Below are 17097 nucleotides of genomic sequence, written 5' to 3'. Positions count from 1 at the left end.
GGACCTAACTATGCTCCTACTGAAGTCAAGAGAAATAGGATTGGGCCTAGTTGGTAATAAAATCTGTATTAAAGGAGAGAACAAACATAATCCAAAAATGTCTAGAGAATTGCTCTTTGGAAGGGAGGAAGAGGAGTGGGGTTATGAAAGGTAGCGAGAGGAAATTAAAAAAACCCACAAAAAGTGAACATTATGGCTACTAATGGCACCATCTGAAAAACAGCTGCAGAGCCAACTATTGGGAAGCCAGTTTCTCAAGTAAACAACATTTCTGAAATCTTGATCATCAGCATGCCTGCCCTCTCTGGACCATGTAAAGGGTTCTCTGTGTGGCCTGGGGCATATGTAAAGAGGAGGGGTGGAAGCAGGGCTCTAGTAATACCTCTCAAATGTCCCTCATTGCTCTAAAGTTCCCTACATTCCACACAAATTTGATGTCCCCTTTTATTGTTGGAAATTATTTAAAACAAGAAATAAAGAACCATGAAACTGAGGTTATAGGAAGAAGAAGGTTCTTTAGCGTAGATGACTGAATCCCACAAGTGTTACAAGGTTTCTGCTGGATTGTTTTTTTCTGTCCTTTATTTTTGAATCTTTTTTGCACATAAAGTTTACATTTAGGTCTTGGCACCTTGAGATGTATGGGCTCCAGGCTGTATTAATTTTTCTTATTGCCCCACGTATCTTCAGGATTTACCATGGCCAGCTGGGAGTTTCTGGAAGTGGGGGCATAGAGGGTAGTTTGTAGTTAAGGGTAGAGGGTGTTTGGTGCTGGGAGTTAGAGCTACTGTGGCAATAGAGGGCTTCTGCATGGATGGCTCTGGCTTCTCATGAATCACCAGGATCCATATAGATCCCAGGAAAATCATCAGATTTGGGGTGCAACTACCCTTCTTGACAGGATAATTTGGGGTAAATTTTACATTTGGTGAGAGATTTCCAAGTAAAAAGTCGCCTCTGTGCCTTTTAACCACATGGGAGGGGTGAAAACAGCTTCACAGATACTAGCAATAAAAAACTATTTTTCTAATATACTTAACAGTAAGATGCACTTGGCTTTTAAACAGGAATTGGGAGGTAGGGGGAGAGATCAGAGACTGTTTTTGTGTTCAAGATACTTGAGAGAGGTTTTTTAAAATATATTTCTTTGGCTAAGAAAATGGGTAACAGACTTTATAGCAAATCTGTAGTAGATGTGTCTGTCTAGCAGTCCTTTTCCCAGTACTTAGGCAGGCAGGTTGTAGTGAGGAAACCAGCCTGAAAGTGGAGGAAGTGTTTTGGGGTTGTTTTTTCCCTTTGCACCATTTTTCATTAAATTGAGAACTCATTCTTAAGTAACCCAATTCAAAATAGTATCCACGTTTTAAACACTGCCTTGATATTTGGGCTGGAGAGAGAGGACTAGAGGAAACACAATGTGTAGCAGACTTCTGCAATTCCCTCACACTTGTTTTTTTCAAAAAGTGTTCTCTGACAAAGATTTAAAAGTAGTAAAATATTGGGAACAAAGTAGTTAAGGTGTATTTCAGCAGCCTTTACTTAAACAATTCCCAGGTCTCCACATGAGGGGCCGGGCTGCTTGCCAACAACAGGAACTGGACTGGGCAAGGGGAGGGGTTTTCCTTAAAATGAACCACATGGTCTGCCCACCCGAGTCGGGTGCTTCTAGTCCTAAGGAGAACAGCTGAGAACCGAATGGACCACAAAGGCCTGTCGATCACGTAAGAGGGACTGTTGCAACGCGACTTCAGTTTGCTTTCCTCACAGGCAGTGGAGAAAGGATTCCGTGTGCTCTTGTTAGTGCAAGAGGCTGTTTTGCTGTGTCACTCTTGATTACACTGAGTCTCCACAGGACAGAAATAAGGGAGCATCATACTCTGGGGAGAAAATTTATTGTCATCAGAGTTGTTTTAAAAATGCTGGGGACCATAACGATTACAGGTAGGACGAAGTGGTGGTGTTAAGCTGTACGTGTTGACTATATTGATTATTGGCTTTCTTTGTGGTTTGTGGCATCAAGGTGATTTTATGCTGCGATTATTATATTTTTTTACTGCCTACAGGGATGACTCAGTCTAGGGTGTGGCAGAGTGTCCTGTGCACACAGGAGTGGCTCCTTTAACTTTCACAAACATTTGTTTTATTTCTTAAAACTTTAACGGCGCAGAAGGGGGTCACACTTTAAAGAAGTTGATTTAAACATTTTATCCGAATAAGAACCATTGCCAAGTTTAGAGTATATTTGTTAGAATTTCTTGGCACTTTTAATAGGACATGTGATATAGAATTTGTAATACAAGAACAATTGATAGGCTCCTGGGTTTCAGAGAAATGTTGGAGTAGCAGAAAATAAACTAGCAGCTGAATTAAAGGATAAGTGCATAAGAAAAACTAGCCATGACTGCCTTGGTTCTGTTGATAAGTATGAATCAACAGGTAATGTAATACAAAATTATTATCCTTCAGACTCAACTTAGGTAAATGGAATTGAAACAGATGTATGGAAGGGGGATATAATTTAGACCCTCCAAAAACATTAATGTATCTTTGTTGCTTGATAGTGTTTAATTTAAAATGGCAAAATAAAAATTGCTGTTTGAGAGTAGCTTACAAAAAAGAAACCTACATTAATTTCTCTATAAATTTGAGTTCAATCACTAAAGATTTTCCTTGTGTATGTAGATTAGTATTTCACAGTAGCCTTCAAGGTTTTTTAGAAGGCATTCTAATGTAGTTCTTGCAGCCTTGAATTCTTAAGATTTAATGAACTTGTTAAAACTTTGTTTTACATTGAACTTTATTATGAATGTTTTGTTGCATCAGCTATTTTCCCATACATCAGTTAAGTGCAGTATAAAGATTTTTAAAATATAAACTCTCTCTTTTAAAAACTCCATAATTTCATTTTTTTAACTTCTGGAGGTCAAATGATCACCATTCACTTCACTTTGTCAATTTAAAAAAGTACATTCCTTGTTCAATTGTTTGTCTTTATGACAGTAATAGCTATTGAAAATAAAGTGTTTGACTAACAGTAGTGTGAAGAATGGAACTGTCACTCCTTATCCGTTAAACAATTTGTATTTTAAACTACATCTTAAAGAGATCAACATTTTTGTGGGTGTGTCAGGAAAATCCTACAAATTGTTTGTTTGGCTTTCAATTAAAAACTCTGGGGTTTTTTGAAAACACCTCTTCACAGAGTTGTTTGTGCGGATAGTCCCTTTTTGTGAAAATTAAAGTGATGAGTTTAGCCAGAGTATGAACTAAACAAAATCTTATTACTTCCTGTAGACTTACTGGCTTGCTCTCTATTAATTTTGCTGTCAGCTGATTATAAACATTTCTTTAGTAATCAGTTCAGCTTCATTTTTCCTATCTTAACTGTTTGAACAACTATTCATTCACCCTCATGGCATTTACTTGAGCTAGTAAATGGACATGACAAATACCTGAGTCCTGGCTTTTCATGTTTGCATTTCTACTGAGAATAAAATCTCTAAAAGTCTAGCTGTGGGAGAATTTGAGCCTGGGGGAGGATGGTATGTGGTCTGTAACAGCTGGCGAGGTTGGGGGAAAGAAAGGGGGTTCTGTGGCCCAAGCTTTACTTGGCGCTGTTGTTTACAGTGGGGTTTTCATTAAACTAGATGCTTAATGAGCTTATTGCATGCTGAGTCTATCCTCAAGGGCTCTTTTCTTTTATTGCTAGTAATTAAAGGTTAGTTTATGTATTATTTATTTTTGAGGAAACCTTTTTATAGGGTCACAAGAATGATGAAAGAAAGAAAAAGATAATGAACTACCAAACTGACTTGGGTAAATTGTAGAATGCTTGCATTTGAACGACATTTTGCAAGCATTTGAACTTGCTCATAGTACCAGTTATCAGCTGAACATAGAGGTCTACACTTTTTTTTTTTTGATAAGCAGGAATTTGTGAGCTTAAATTAGTGTAAATCTCTTGTGCAGTTTGCAAGTAATGCTAAAATTTATCCTTCATTGAGATGTCGTTAGGAGAACTTTCAATCTGGTTCTCATTGTGAATTGGCATTATTCATTGTTACATTTCAGAAAATCCTGATTTACATTTATAACAACACTCAAGTAAATAGTGTGATATATAACTTTAACTCTTGTTTGTCCCTAATGCATCAGGTATTTTTTCAAATATCTTTAGTAGTATTACAACTACATATCATATTGGGGAAACTAAGATTTTTTTATTTTATTTTATTTTAAATACCTCTGAACATGAGAAGAGTAGCCAAGCTTACACCCAGATGTCATAATTATTTGTAGCATGTTGGTTTGGTTAACCTGCATAGTAGCTGGGCTGACTTGAAAGCAGAATGGTTGTGAGAAATTCATTTAGCAAAGAATCTCTAAATACAGTAAGTAACTGAAAAATTGTTAGTGAACTTAAAGAGCATCAAAACAACTTAAATACGTATTTTAGAAATATTTAGATAAAAATACAAATATACTTGATTTTTAAAAATGTTAAATTGGTAAAATGCAGTACCCCTGGCAGGAATTTCATAAGTCAGACCTCAGTCTGGAGCAGACTTTTACAGACATATCATAAATGTCTGAAAATAAGGTGTTTATGATGGAAGGCAATACCATAACATTAGTAATGCTTGTGCTATCTTTTAAGTTAGTTACATATAAGTTAATATAAGTTTAATTACCTTCTTCAGGACCATGCTTGTGCTTTTTCACAGAGAAACAAAATGCATGAAAAATTATAATTGACTTATGATCCACCCCCCTTATTTCCTTTATGTAAATAAATAAAAAAAAAAGGTGTGGGATTACAACATTCAGCTGCTTGACTACCAATTTGCTAAACACTACTGGGAGCATCCAAGGTGGAGTTAACAGTGAATTTGTATTTAAATCTCTGAAATAAATCACTGAAAAGGTCATGGATTACAAGTATTCATTGTGAAGTCCAGTGTGTAAATCTCTTTTAAATGCTAATTACTGCTATCTACAAAGAAACCCTCCCCACAGTTAGGCACAAGTAAATCTGGGCTCAAAAATAGGTGAGTGGATAGAATGGTGAAGGATGTAGTAATAGACTTTAAAAGGAAGTATTTGTAATTTGAGGTATAGATGTAAATATAGCCATTGGAAGGTCAACAAGGAGAGAAAAGACTTGCAAAATACCTTGTCAAGAATCAGCAGTCCTCCAGACTGCAGTACGTTTAAGCTCCTCAGTTTAAAATTTAATGTAGCTCTTGAAAAAGTCCTATCTAAAATGTTTCCTTAAGTTATTTTTATTAGTAAGGCTAACTGACATCTGATTTATTATTAAAAGCTATACCCTCAAATCTGAGGTTAAAAAAAAAAAACCAACTATCCACACCTGGGGTTATAAAACAGTTTTTAATTCTAATTTTCCATAATGAAAATTGAAATCCACAGCTTGTCTTTTGCTTGCTAGAAAAAGTCAAATTGACTAATATCTCCAAATAGCTATCCTATCATAAACAAATCTTTGCAAAGTAAACATCTTTTTAAAGTATATTTTTGACATGGTAGACCATCAAGAGTTATTGCTTTTACCAACACTTATAAACTTTAGACTCCTTTCATAATTTTCTTTTCATGCTTCTATTAATAATAAAAGCTAAACAAGTCCAACAAATACATGTAAATAATAAAAGGCATGAATTAAAACTATCAGAAGCAAGGAAATCTGTCCATCCAAATTCATTCTTAAAATTGCCCTGTTGTTTCTGGCTGTTGTGTGAGTGTCAGAACAGTGGGTGGTTTTTACATGTCAAATATATTGCAACTCTAGACACAATGGAGGCAAAATACTGTTAATTTCCTTTATATCTTGGGTTTAAGCCAGAGGCTTTCTTTTACACTCATGTAACCCCAGTAATCACAATATATGACCAAGAGCAGAATTTGGCCCTTACTATTTAAACATTTTAATAAGCTAAGACCAAAAAACCCCTTTTTGGAGTCTTTCAATGACTAGTGGAGTTTGGAAGAGGGGTGTTGGGTATGCATGACATGTATATCTGATGGATTTAGAATGTGGGGAATTTATGGAAAAAATCCAGGGCTGTGCTGCAAATCCTAGGGGGAGAGAACTCAACCAGCTCCAGATGTTGACATGGTTGACTGCAAGAACATGAAATGCTGCAGATTTAACTGTTGCAGCCTGAGACTTTTTTTTTTCTCTTCCAAATTCTAGAAATGGAATACATTCTCACCCCTAAAGGGAAGAGAGTTGGTAGGAGGAGTTAAGAAAAGCTACCAACACTATCTACCAACTTAGTAGAAGATAAATGCAAAAAAGGGTATTAATCCTCTGTGTTGCTCATTGGATTTTAATTAGATAGGAAATGACTGAAATATGTATTAAAATCTTAATGTTGTATCAATACTTTAGCAGCAACATATAACTGAAAATAAATTCTTATCCCCCGAACTCCTAGCTACCATAAAAGTTTGTAAAATCAAGCATCCTTGCCCCTTAAAGCCCACACAAAATACTACTGTGCCCTTGCAGTTTTATTAGAGTACAGACTAAACCATTCAACTGGGTTGATTTAGGCATGAGAGCAGTAAAGAGTGAAACCATTCTGGGTAAGCACTGAGCTGATGCATTGTGTGAGATGACCCGTGTTCTTATGGCCCATGTTCTTGTCACTCCAGCAGCACACATTGTACATGTGTGGCGTTTGAGGTAAAGATAGTTTCAGCCCTCATCCTAAATATTTGACTTCCGTCCTTAACTACTATACTTTTTTTTAAAGGAATTTAAATGTACACTTTTTGTATTCATCTTTTTTTTTTCTAACTTTCATTTAATGAAGTATTGAAATGAGGGGTAGGTATTTAATCCAAATGGCCTTGAAAGCTCTAATTATTATAAAATTACTTTAGCACTTTTGAAAAGCTTACTACACAGCCCACAAACTACATTTAGAAATTTTATTCATCAATTCTTACTACATGTCTGTAGCTTTCATAATAAATATACAGCTCTATTTTTATCTTCAAAGTGTTTTACAGACATTAACTAATTAATGGATTCTTTTTCTTAGCATAGTATGAAGGATAGTATTAAAAAATTAGAAATAAAAACACTTTGTAAGTGATTGCCATGCATATAAAGCAATGCCTTTATGAACAGCAGTCCTTCATCTGTCAGACTCAGCACTTGATCTTCAAAACAGAAAAAGGAACTGATTCTGTTTTAGTTTCTTGTTAAACTGAAATTAAACTGTGTATTTAGGTTTTAAGAATACTGAAAAGGAACCCAAACTGGTAAACTTGCATATATTTTCTGTACCTCTAGTTTTTCAAAACTAAAGAACCAATTTGACCCTTTGAGACAACAGTTAATTCTTAGGGTCCAACACTTAGTAAGGGTTAACGAGAGCCATTAGGAGGCCTTGTGGAGGGACAATTTCTAACTTCTAGGAGGCTGGTCTAGGTCAAGATTCTTGCCTAGAATATACTATACTTGTTCCTGCTGCCCTTCCTGCCTCTGGCACCTCCAGTACCAATCTGCATTCCCAACATGCCCTCAGTCCTTTACTGATTCCTCCTTCGATCTGCAAATCATCAAGGAAGGCAGGGTTTCAGTCTGAGAAAGAACAAGCATGTTGCTTCAAGCACTGCAGATTGGGGAGGTTGATGGAGAGAGCATGATGCCTTCTAACCTCTGTGAGTACATCTTCACAGGAATAAAAGACCTGTGGGACGACCATGGCAGGCCCAAGGCAGCTGAGTTAGGCATACAGGGATCAGGCTGCTAGGCTAAAAACTGCTGTGTAGATGTTTGGGCTCAGGCTAGCTCAAGCGCCAGCCTCAGAAGAGTCCCAGAGCTCAGATGCCAGCCCAAGGCAGTATACATTTACCAAGCAATTCCCTTCCCTCCCCCACCCCCCAGCCCCACAACCTGAGCTCCATGAACTTAGTCAGTTGACTAAAGGCCAGCTAGGTTTGCCAAAGGTCTGGTTTTCCACCAGAATGCCTGGTCACAAAGGGACCCGGGCAGCTCCCTGCCTGCCCTGATTCTGTGCAGCTCCCTGGAAGCGGCTGGCATGTCTCTGAAACCCCTAGGCACAGTGGTGATCAGAGAAGCTCCCTGTGCTGCTCCTCCCCAAGCACCAGCTCTGCAGCTCCCATTGGCTGGAAACGGTGGCCAGTGGGAGCTGTGGAAGCGGTGCCTGCAGGTGTGGGCAGCGCAAACCACAAAGACCCACCTGGCCGTGCCTCCACCTAGGTGCTAGACATTGTCTGCTTCTGGGGGCAAGGTGGAGCCAGGGCAGGCAGGGAGCCTGCCTTAGCCCCTTTGTGCCACTGGCTGGGAGCCATCTGAGGTAAGTGCCACCCAGCCAGAACCTGCACCCCAACCCTCTGCCCTAGGTCTGAACCCTCTGCTGCACCCAAACTCCCCCACAGACCCTGCACCCCAACACCCTGCCCTGGGTCGGAACCATCTCCTGCTCCCAAACTCTCATCCAGAGCCTGCTCCCCCTCCCACACACCAACCTCCTGCCCCAGCCCTGAGCCCACTTCCGCACTCCAGACCCGTTGGCCCCAGCCGGAGCCCCCTCCTGCATCCCAAATGCCTCATCCTCAAAGCCCATACCTCCACCAGAGTCCTCATCCCCTTCAGCACTCCAAACCTCTTGGCCTCACCCCGAGCCCCCTCCTGAACCCCTCACTCCAAACTCCTTGTCCACAGCCCCAGCCCAGAGCCCACATCACCAGCCAGAACCCTTGCCCTGCACCCTTAACCCCCTGCCCCAGCCCAGTTATAGTGAGTAAGGTGGGCAGGAGCAAGCGACAGAAGGAGGGGAGCTTCAGAGAAGGTTGAGGCCAAGGGTGTTTGGTTTTGTGCAATTAGAAAGTTTGCAACCCTACGGCCAGCTGTGGGTTTTTTATCCCTGTGTAGACACATACTTTGGGCCTTGTCTACACTACAAAACATTACCAGGGTAGAACATGGTTGTAAAGAATTAAGTTAGCTGATGCCATGCTGCATATAACTTAGTGGTCATTGTGGACCAGGACAAATCATATTCAGCTTCATATTAGCTAACTTGGTTTTTTACAACCATGTTCAAGTGTTTACACTGCAAAGTTTTAAAACAAGGCCTTGGAGGGTAAGGAGGCACTTTTGGAGGTGATTGGAGGATACAGCTAAGCTAGGGAGGCTGAAAGATCTTATTAGGAAGAGGGAGGAAGAGCTGGAGGGGCTCCTGCTGAAAGGAGGGGAAAGACCGGTCTCTCTCTGACATCCCTGCTCCCTCGTCATTTGCTGCTTGCCACCTGAAATTGAGGTTTTTATAATGGAAACACTGTTAGATCTTAAACCAGGGGTCGGCAATCTTTCAGAAGCGGTGTGCCAAGTCTTCATTTATTCACTCTAATTTAAGGGTTTGCGTGCCCGGTAATACATTTTAACGTTTTTTAGAAGGTCTCTCTCTATAAGTCTATATATTATATAACTAAACTAGTGTTGTATTGTAAATAAACAGGGTTTTCAAAATGTTTAAGAAGCTTAATTTAAAATGAAATTAAAATGTTGATCTTACGCTGCTGGCCCGCTCAGCCTCCTGCTGGTCTGGGGTTCTGTTCACCTAGGCTGGCAGCGGGCTGAGCGGGGCCTGCGGCCAGGACCCCGGCTGGCAAGGGTCCGTCAGCCAGAACCCCTGACCAGCAGTGGGCTGCACGGGGCTGGCGGCCAGGACCCAGAGGGCTGGCGGCAGAGGGCTGGGGGCTGGGTATGTGAGGGGGTGTAAGTGTCAGGGCAGAGGGGGTGCTGGGTATGGGTGGAGGTGCCAGAGTCAGGGCTAGGGTTGTGGGTGGGGGGAGGAGGGGAAGAAGGAGTCAAGTAGAGGGCTGGGTATGTATGAGGGAGGTACAGGCCTCAGGGCAGAGGGTGTGGTGGGTGTGTGGGGGGGGGTCAGGGCTCAGGGCTTAGGGGAGAGTGCTGGGTGACTGCCCCCCTAAAAACTCTCAACCCCGCTGCTCCTTGTACCCTGACTACCCCCTCCTGGGACCCCTGCCCCCTAGGACCACACCCCCTATCTAAGCCTCCCTGTTCCTTGTCCCCAGACTGGACTCCACCTCCTACCAGTCCCCTGACTGCCCCGACCCTCATCCAAACCCCCGTCTCCAGCCAGACCCCTGGGACTCCCATGCCTATCCAACCACCCCCTGTCTCCTGATAGGACCCTCCTTGTTCCCGGTCCCGTGACTGCCCTGACCCCTATTCACCCCCTGCCCCCTCACAAACCCCGGGACTCCCGTGCCCCATCCAACCCCCCCGGGATTCCACCCCCCGCCATCCAACCCACCCTGCTCCCTGTCCCCTAACTGCCCCCACCCCATATCCAACCCCCCCAGCCCTGGGCCCCTTAGCATGAGGCTCCACACAGCTAGATACGCTGCTCCGCGGGAGCATGCAGCCCTGCCCCTCCGGTTGAGCGGGGAGCCCCAACCCCCAGAGTGCGGCAGCAGGGCTCCAGGGGAGGGGAGAAGGTGGGGGAGGGGCCGGCAGCTTGCTGCGCTCGGCCCCGCCGTGCCAGAAGAGTGGGGCCATTTGCCTACCCCGTGCACACGGCTGTGCTTCTGCTCCCTGCCCCCGCGGGGGAAGTAGAGGGCAGAGGAGAGTGCGCTGGGCTGGGCAGGATTTTTAGTGGCATGCTGGAGTCCCGGCAGAGCCGTGCCATTAAAAATTGGCTCGCGTGCCATCGGTTGCCAACCCCTGTCTTAAACTATAGCAATATTAAATGACTTTTGTTGTCACAGGTTGTTTTCCCCTCATTTTACTAATCATTTTTCAAATATCTGATACATGCCTCGTATTTGAAGAGCCCAACCCTTTTCCCTTTGGGAAATTCCACTCATACTTTGTGACAAGCTTCCCGTTAAACTGTATAGTTTTGTGGAAATGACTTAATTGAAGTATGCTTTCTAGGGCAAAGAATGAATGAAAGAAAGATTTTTCATAGATTGTTTGGGTTTCTTTCTTGTTTCCTCTCAGCACGTGAATGGGATGGCTTTAATTTTTAAGAGTTAAAGACCCAGTAAAATAAATCACTTATTCACAATATTCATTTTTCACTGGGGGCTAGAGAGACAGGGAGTTACCTGTGTCTGGTAAAGTTAATTGCACTCAGACCATTGCTAAGCCCTTCCTACCTAGGATTCTCAGGGCTTGTCTACATCAGAAAGTTGCAGCGCTGGTGAGGGAGTTACAGCGCTGCAACTTAGGAGGTGTACACATCTGCAGGGCACCACCAGCGCTGCAACTCCCTGTTTGCAGCGCTGGCCGTACTCCCGTTTTGTCTCGGGTGTAGAGGATCCAGCGCTGGTAATCAAATATAGACACTTACCAGCGCTTTTCTTGACCTCCGTGGAATAAGCAGGTATCCCAGCATACCTGAGGAAGCCTCTGGTAATCAAGCTGGTCTCCTTCCCCGGTTTGCTCTCGCGTTCCCCGAACCCCGAGCAAGCAGGTCTCCTTCCCTGCGGTTTGCAGGGGGGTTCGGGGAACGCGAGAGCAAACCGGGAAAGGAGACCAGCTTCGCCGCGGTTTGCTCTCGCGTTCCCCGAACCCCGAGCAAGCAGGTCTCCTTCCCTGAGGTTTGCTGGGTGGTTCCGGGAACGCGAGAGCAAACCGGGAAAGGAGACCAGCTTCGCCGCGGTTTGCTCTCGCGTTTCCCGGAACCACCCTGCAAACCGCAGGGAAGGAGACCTGCTTGTTCGGGGAACGCGAGAGCAAACCGCGGCGAAGCTGGTCTCCTTTCCCGGGTTTGCTCTCGCGTTCCCCGAACCACCCAGCAAACCGCAGGGAAGGAGACCTGCTTGTTCGGGGGTTCGGGGAACGAGAGAGCAAACCGGGAAAGGAGACCAGCTTCGCCGCGGTTTGCTCTCGCGTTCCCGAACCTCCCTTGAAGCCGCCCCAACAGCGCTGCAGTGTGGCCACATCTAACACCACTTGCAGCGCTGGTTGCTGTAAGTGTGGCCACTCTGCAGCGCTGGCCCTATACAGCTGTACTAATACAGCTGTAACAACCAGCGCTGCAAAATTGTAGATGTAGACATGGCCTCAGATAAATATTTTTGCTTGTGGAATGCACTGAAGTCTACAAAAGACATACATTCCCAAAGGGAGAGTAATCCCAGATTCTTTTAGAAGTGTTTTACCGCAGTTCCTGCCCTTACAAATTACTCAGTTTGAACTTTTAATGACTTAAAATTCCATGGGGGCAAGGATGTTACTGGATGGTGGACTTTGAGTTAGATGAGATTGGATAGTCCTGAGTGTTAGCACAATTAAAAGGAAGATTTTTACTTGTCAGATAAATACGATTACCATTAGAGATTGCAATTGTTGAATAAGCAGTTATCACTGGGCTATTAAATGTGGATATGAATACTACCTTTTTCTCCCTAGTTCATTACTTGGGATCATGTAGATGTATTTTTAGGTTTGTTTGTTTGTATTCCAATTATATCCACAATGCACTGTCCATGCACAAAGATGTAGTCTCTTCCAGAGGGAATTAGAAGCTTAAGTCACTTTTGAAAGTGTGACTTAGGCAGTTTTGAAAATTTTACCCTGTGTGCCCTGTGGCAGAATTACTGCATTTATCCAGATGTCTGGTGAAGAGCAATACTTGTCCCAAGGTTGTGGCCATTTGACTTTGATCTATTTTTCTTTGTGTATTCTTAGCATTCCATTCAGATCTACAGAGCAAAGGAATGCACATTCTCATTCTTTCTTAATTTCACCTCTTACACAATATCAGGGGTCTGGTAGAATAATTGACTTCAAGTCTCATTGATTTAAATGGGGCCAGGATTTCACCCTTAATGTCCTCTTGTATACAATATTGTTATCTGTCATTTCAGATTCATTGCTCAAGGATCTTTCCCCACACCCCAAAGAAACAAACAAAGCCTAAGTATATTAACTTAGGGCTAATGTAATTTGGCAAACCATTAATGATACTTAAATCTTGATATTACGTATTTTTGTATACCATGAACTTCAAGAGAGGCATACGTGTGCCTGATAAACTATAGTGATAGCTGTAAAAATGTTGCTGTACTGCCATCTGCTGTTCTTTTCAGTAATGTGGTGATTGTCTGGTGTTTCAATTTTGCAGTCTGAGGGAAAGGACCTACCTGTCATGAAGCATGCTGGCAAAGTTTTTAATGTGGAAATGTGTATTTTGATACTTAGCTACTTTAAACTGTGGCATTTTTGTATGCATGCATAATTACTTTACTGCTTCTTTGGCAGGGAAGAGCTCAAATGTTAAGGTAGGAAGTGGCAGCTGAAAAATTACCAGCAGCCATTTTCATTCCTTTTTGAAGATACTTTTTCTCCAAAAAAAAAAAAAAAAAAAAAAAAAAAATGCTATTGATTTCCTGCAGATTTGTCTTCCACTCACAGATGGAAGAGCAGATACGTCCAGTTATTTGGCATCTTTTCAATAACTGCAGAGAATTCCAACTATTTTCCTTTAAATGTCATGAATAATCAAACTGTGGACAAGTATAAGCTCAGTTTTGATGTATGTTAACTGTCACGCTGTCTGGAGTTGGCTGACAACTGAGTGTCCAAATCTCTCTGGCATTGTTTTCACTATGGATTGATTCATTGGGACTCTGAAACAACCTTGGGCAAAAACTTGGGATGTGGCCCTCGGGGCAAAAAGTTTGCCCATCCCTGCTCTAGATGCATTCAAAGCAGGACCAGCACCACCTACTTGTCGTCATTCAAGGTGGGCAGAGGGAAATGAGAGTCTGCCTTTGCAGGGAGGGAGAGCGGGTTTAGGTGGCTTTGGCCAAACAGAGGGTTATGCCTCCCTAGAGCTGAGCCTATCTGTTGTGGCCTCTTCTTATAGCATAGGTTCTTGGCCTATGGTCCTGTCTCAAATTTCTGGGTGTGGGGAGCAAGGGAAAGGAGAGAGATGCAAATAGGTAGTGGTCACAAGAAAGCAGATTGTCTAAACTCTTTAAGTATTTGTTGGGGAGGGGTTTTTTGTCTAGTTTTTTAAGAAAACTAGAATTTGCCTTGATTTAATGTAAGAAATAAGAATGGCCATTCTGGGTCAGACCGATGGTCTGTCTGGCTCAGTATTCTGTCTTCCGACAATGGCCAGTGCCAGATGCTTCAGTGGGCGTGCCAGGGCTGAGCCTTGGCCTCTCTAGGCTTAGCAGTTCATAGCCCCAGCACCTCATTGCTTGAGCGTGGCACCTCTTTCATTACAAATTAAGCTCTGGGTGACCCTTTCTTTTTATTGTATATTGCAAAATTTGCATATAAGTATAGGATTCTCTTTCTTTTTGTCAATGCATGGGAGTTCATGCAGGTATGTGATTCCCGTAAACGCTAATGTGAACACAAGTGTAATCCCTTCCTCCACTGATGTAATTTTCTCAAAGGTCTATTATGCCTTCCATTGGTCATAGAAACAGCATCGCAGAATAAAATTTCTTGGTGTTCAAATCTAGCCCAGCTTGGTGGTGACCAAAAGCTGCTGCCATTTGATGGCTGTTTGACAGCCTATGTGAAATGAGTGTGGTGGTCTCAATCTTACTTCTGGAGAACAAGACTTCTATATGACTGCAATCACTGTAACATTTGCTGCTATTTGGCTCCTTGGCTGGCACCATCAAGAAGGATTTAATGGATGGAAGTGCTAAATAAACCTCTCACTCTGAGAAGTGGTTCCTGCATGTGTGGGTTAATAGCACAGTAACAAGGCTAGCTTGCATTGCTATTGGTCATGTTTATTGTGCCTGACCTGTGAATAAAGGACTTTCAGTAACATGTCAAGTTATCACCTGTCACCAGCACTGAATTCCCAAAACAAGGTGAATTCCCCCGCCCCCAATCTCCTCTGCTCTCAATGTCAGATTTGTTATATAATCCAAACGTATTCGTCTAAATGACACAAGATACCTAATATTAACTAAACAATATTCTGACAAATATGGTAGAATTACATGATCTTAATATAGGATATTAAGTAATTTCTAGAGCAAGTCACTTTACTTCCCAAAGTTAATATATTGGAAGCTGTACAACTTTGAATCACCAAGCTAGTTAACAAGGTAAGGTGCTGCACTGCAGATGAGTAAATTTGGTAGTTTCTGAAAGTGTCTGGCTGGAGATTGAAGACATATGCATTGAGGGACTGGTAGCCATTGATTTATCACTTTACTACAGGTTTTTCTGCTCAGGAACTAGTTTAATGTAATACAAAACAAAACTGCTGACACAGTTGTGGATGATACAGTTGTTAGATTCTAGATCAGGGATCGGCAACCTTTGGCATGTGACCCACCAGGGTAAGCTCCCTAGTGGGCTGGGCTGGTTTGTTTACCTGCCGCGTATGCAGGTTCGGCTGATTGCGGCGCCGACTGGCTGTGGTTCACCACTCCAGGCCAATGCGGGCTGTGGGAAGCGGCACGGCCAGAGGGATGTGCTAGCCGCCACTTCCCGCATCCCCCATTGGCCTGGGAGAGTGAACTGCGGCTAGTGGGAGCTGCAATCCGCCGAACCTGCGGACACAGCTGGTAAATAAACTGGCCACCCTGGTGGGCCACATGCCAAAAGTTGCCAATCCCTGTTCTAGATTATGAAGAGAGGGTTTTTTATATTGTGGCTTTCATGTTTTTCAAAATAAAAACAAGTTTTTCTTCCCCAATAAAACCAATATATTTGCAGATATTCTGCTTCCAGCCTAGCTGACGTTAAATTTGTTAGTCTGAGATTAGCAATAGTGTTCCCTGACTAGGACAGTGTATTTAATAGTGTAACTTGGCAGAGATAGCTGCAATATTTTAGTAATTTTTAGGACCTATATATATCGAGTAGATCTGTAGAAACTAATGAGATTGCCATACAGTAAATTGATAAATGTTGTGGTTATAACATTCAACTGATCAGATATCTGTGAATTTAGTACAGTAGAGATTTAAAATTGGTAATTTAAGGATAAAACTGATTTCTGGTTTGAGGACACTAGATCTGTTGTTTAAGATAGTAAGAAGGAGCATGTGGTAATGGTCTAGTGAAAACTCATTACTGTTGTAGTCCAACTTCCATCAGATAAAATCTTCATCTACTTAGGCCAGTTCTACAGTATAAATGTGCATCATTATAACTACGTTGCTCAGGGGTGTGAAAAATCCACACCCTTGAGCAATGCAGTTATACTGACCTAATCCCAGCTGTAGACAGCTACTCTGTCGACTCCTGTCAACATAGCTACCACATCTTGTAGAGGTGGATTAACTCTGCAGACAGGAGAATAGTAGCATCTTCACTGAAGCACTACAGTGGTGCAGCAGTACTGCTGCAGAATTGTCAGTGTAGACCTGCCCGTAAAATACTACTACTTAGACTAGAAGAAACAACACCATAAAACAGTCCAAACAACTTCTTCCCCTTCCCATTTAGACAAAAGCTTGAAAAATCTTCTTGCCTCTTGGACACTGAGGATGTGAGTAAGGAGGCCTTACTGGTGGGGTGGTGTGTTTTTTGTTTTTTTGTTTTTTTTTTAAATGTAAGTTTAGTTGTGAAATGAGCATGGAATTTGCTACTGTCTATACTAAAATATCTTAATTAATATTATTGTTGTTATCTAGGCATCCTTCCCTCCTAGTCATTGGTTTGTTTCACCTTCACTGTGATGTCTCGCCTTTTAGATAATAAACTGTTTGGGGCAAGGACTGTCAATCACTACAAATCTGTCATTGCCTAGCACAATGGACTCAGACCTGACTTGGACCATGAGGTGCTACTGTGATATACATAAATTATTAATAAAATATCAATTACTACCAAAAAAAAAACTCCACTGTGACTCCTATTCGCCCCTCACTTAGTCACATCATCATACCAGGGAAGGGAGCGGTAGAGTAATGCTGTGCTTCCCCCACCTTCTGGTCACTTTCATACAAGCCAGCAGAGGCTAGGGAGGGGAAGGGACAGAAAATTTTTCCCAGGAGCTAAGCAGAAGTGGATTTTCAAGTTTTACAAGATCTTTTTTTACCCAAATGCAGATCTGGTTCAGAGAAAATAGTCTA

The 17097-nt window shown here is 42.4% G+C and overlaps 1 protein-coding gene across 3 annotated transcripts in view; it reads left to right on the top strand.

The window, feature by feature from the left end:
* Window positions 1-17097, top strand: part of AKAP12 (A-kinase anchoring protein 12) — a 138363-nt gene that overhangs the window by 99608 nt on the left and 21658 nt on the right. Inside the window, exon 1 of one of the 3 annotated variants that reach the window (XM_050949404.1) lies at window positions 1688-1941. The exons of the other annotated variants lie outside the window; for them this stretch is intronic. Coding sequence (XP_050805361.1) covers window positions 1917-1941 — 25 coding nt within the window. The 5' untranslated portion in view covers window positions 1688-1916. Of the gene's footprint in view, window positions 1-1687; window positions 1942-17097 lie in introns of those variants that run through there. 3 annotated transcript variants of the gene reach the window in all.

This window comes from Gopherus flavomarginatus, chromosome 4 (genome assembly GCF_025201925.1).
Source record: "Gopherus flavomarginatus isolate rGopFla2 chromosome 4, rGopFla2.mat.asm, whole genome shotgun sequence".
Classification (NCBI taxonomy): domain Eukaryota; kingdom Metazoa; phylum Chordata; order Testudines; family Testudinidae; genus Gopherus; species Gopherus flavomarginatus.
This window is presented reverse-complemented; position numbering and strand designations above follow the sequence as displayed.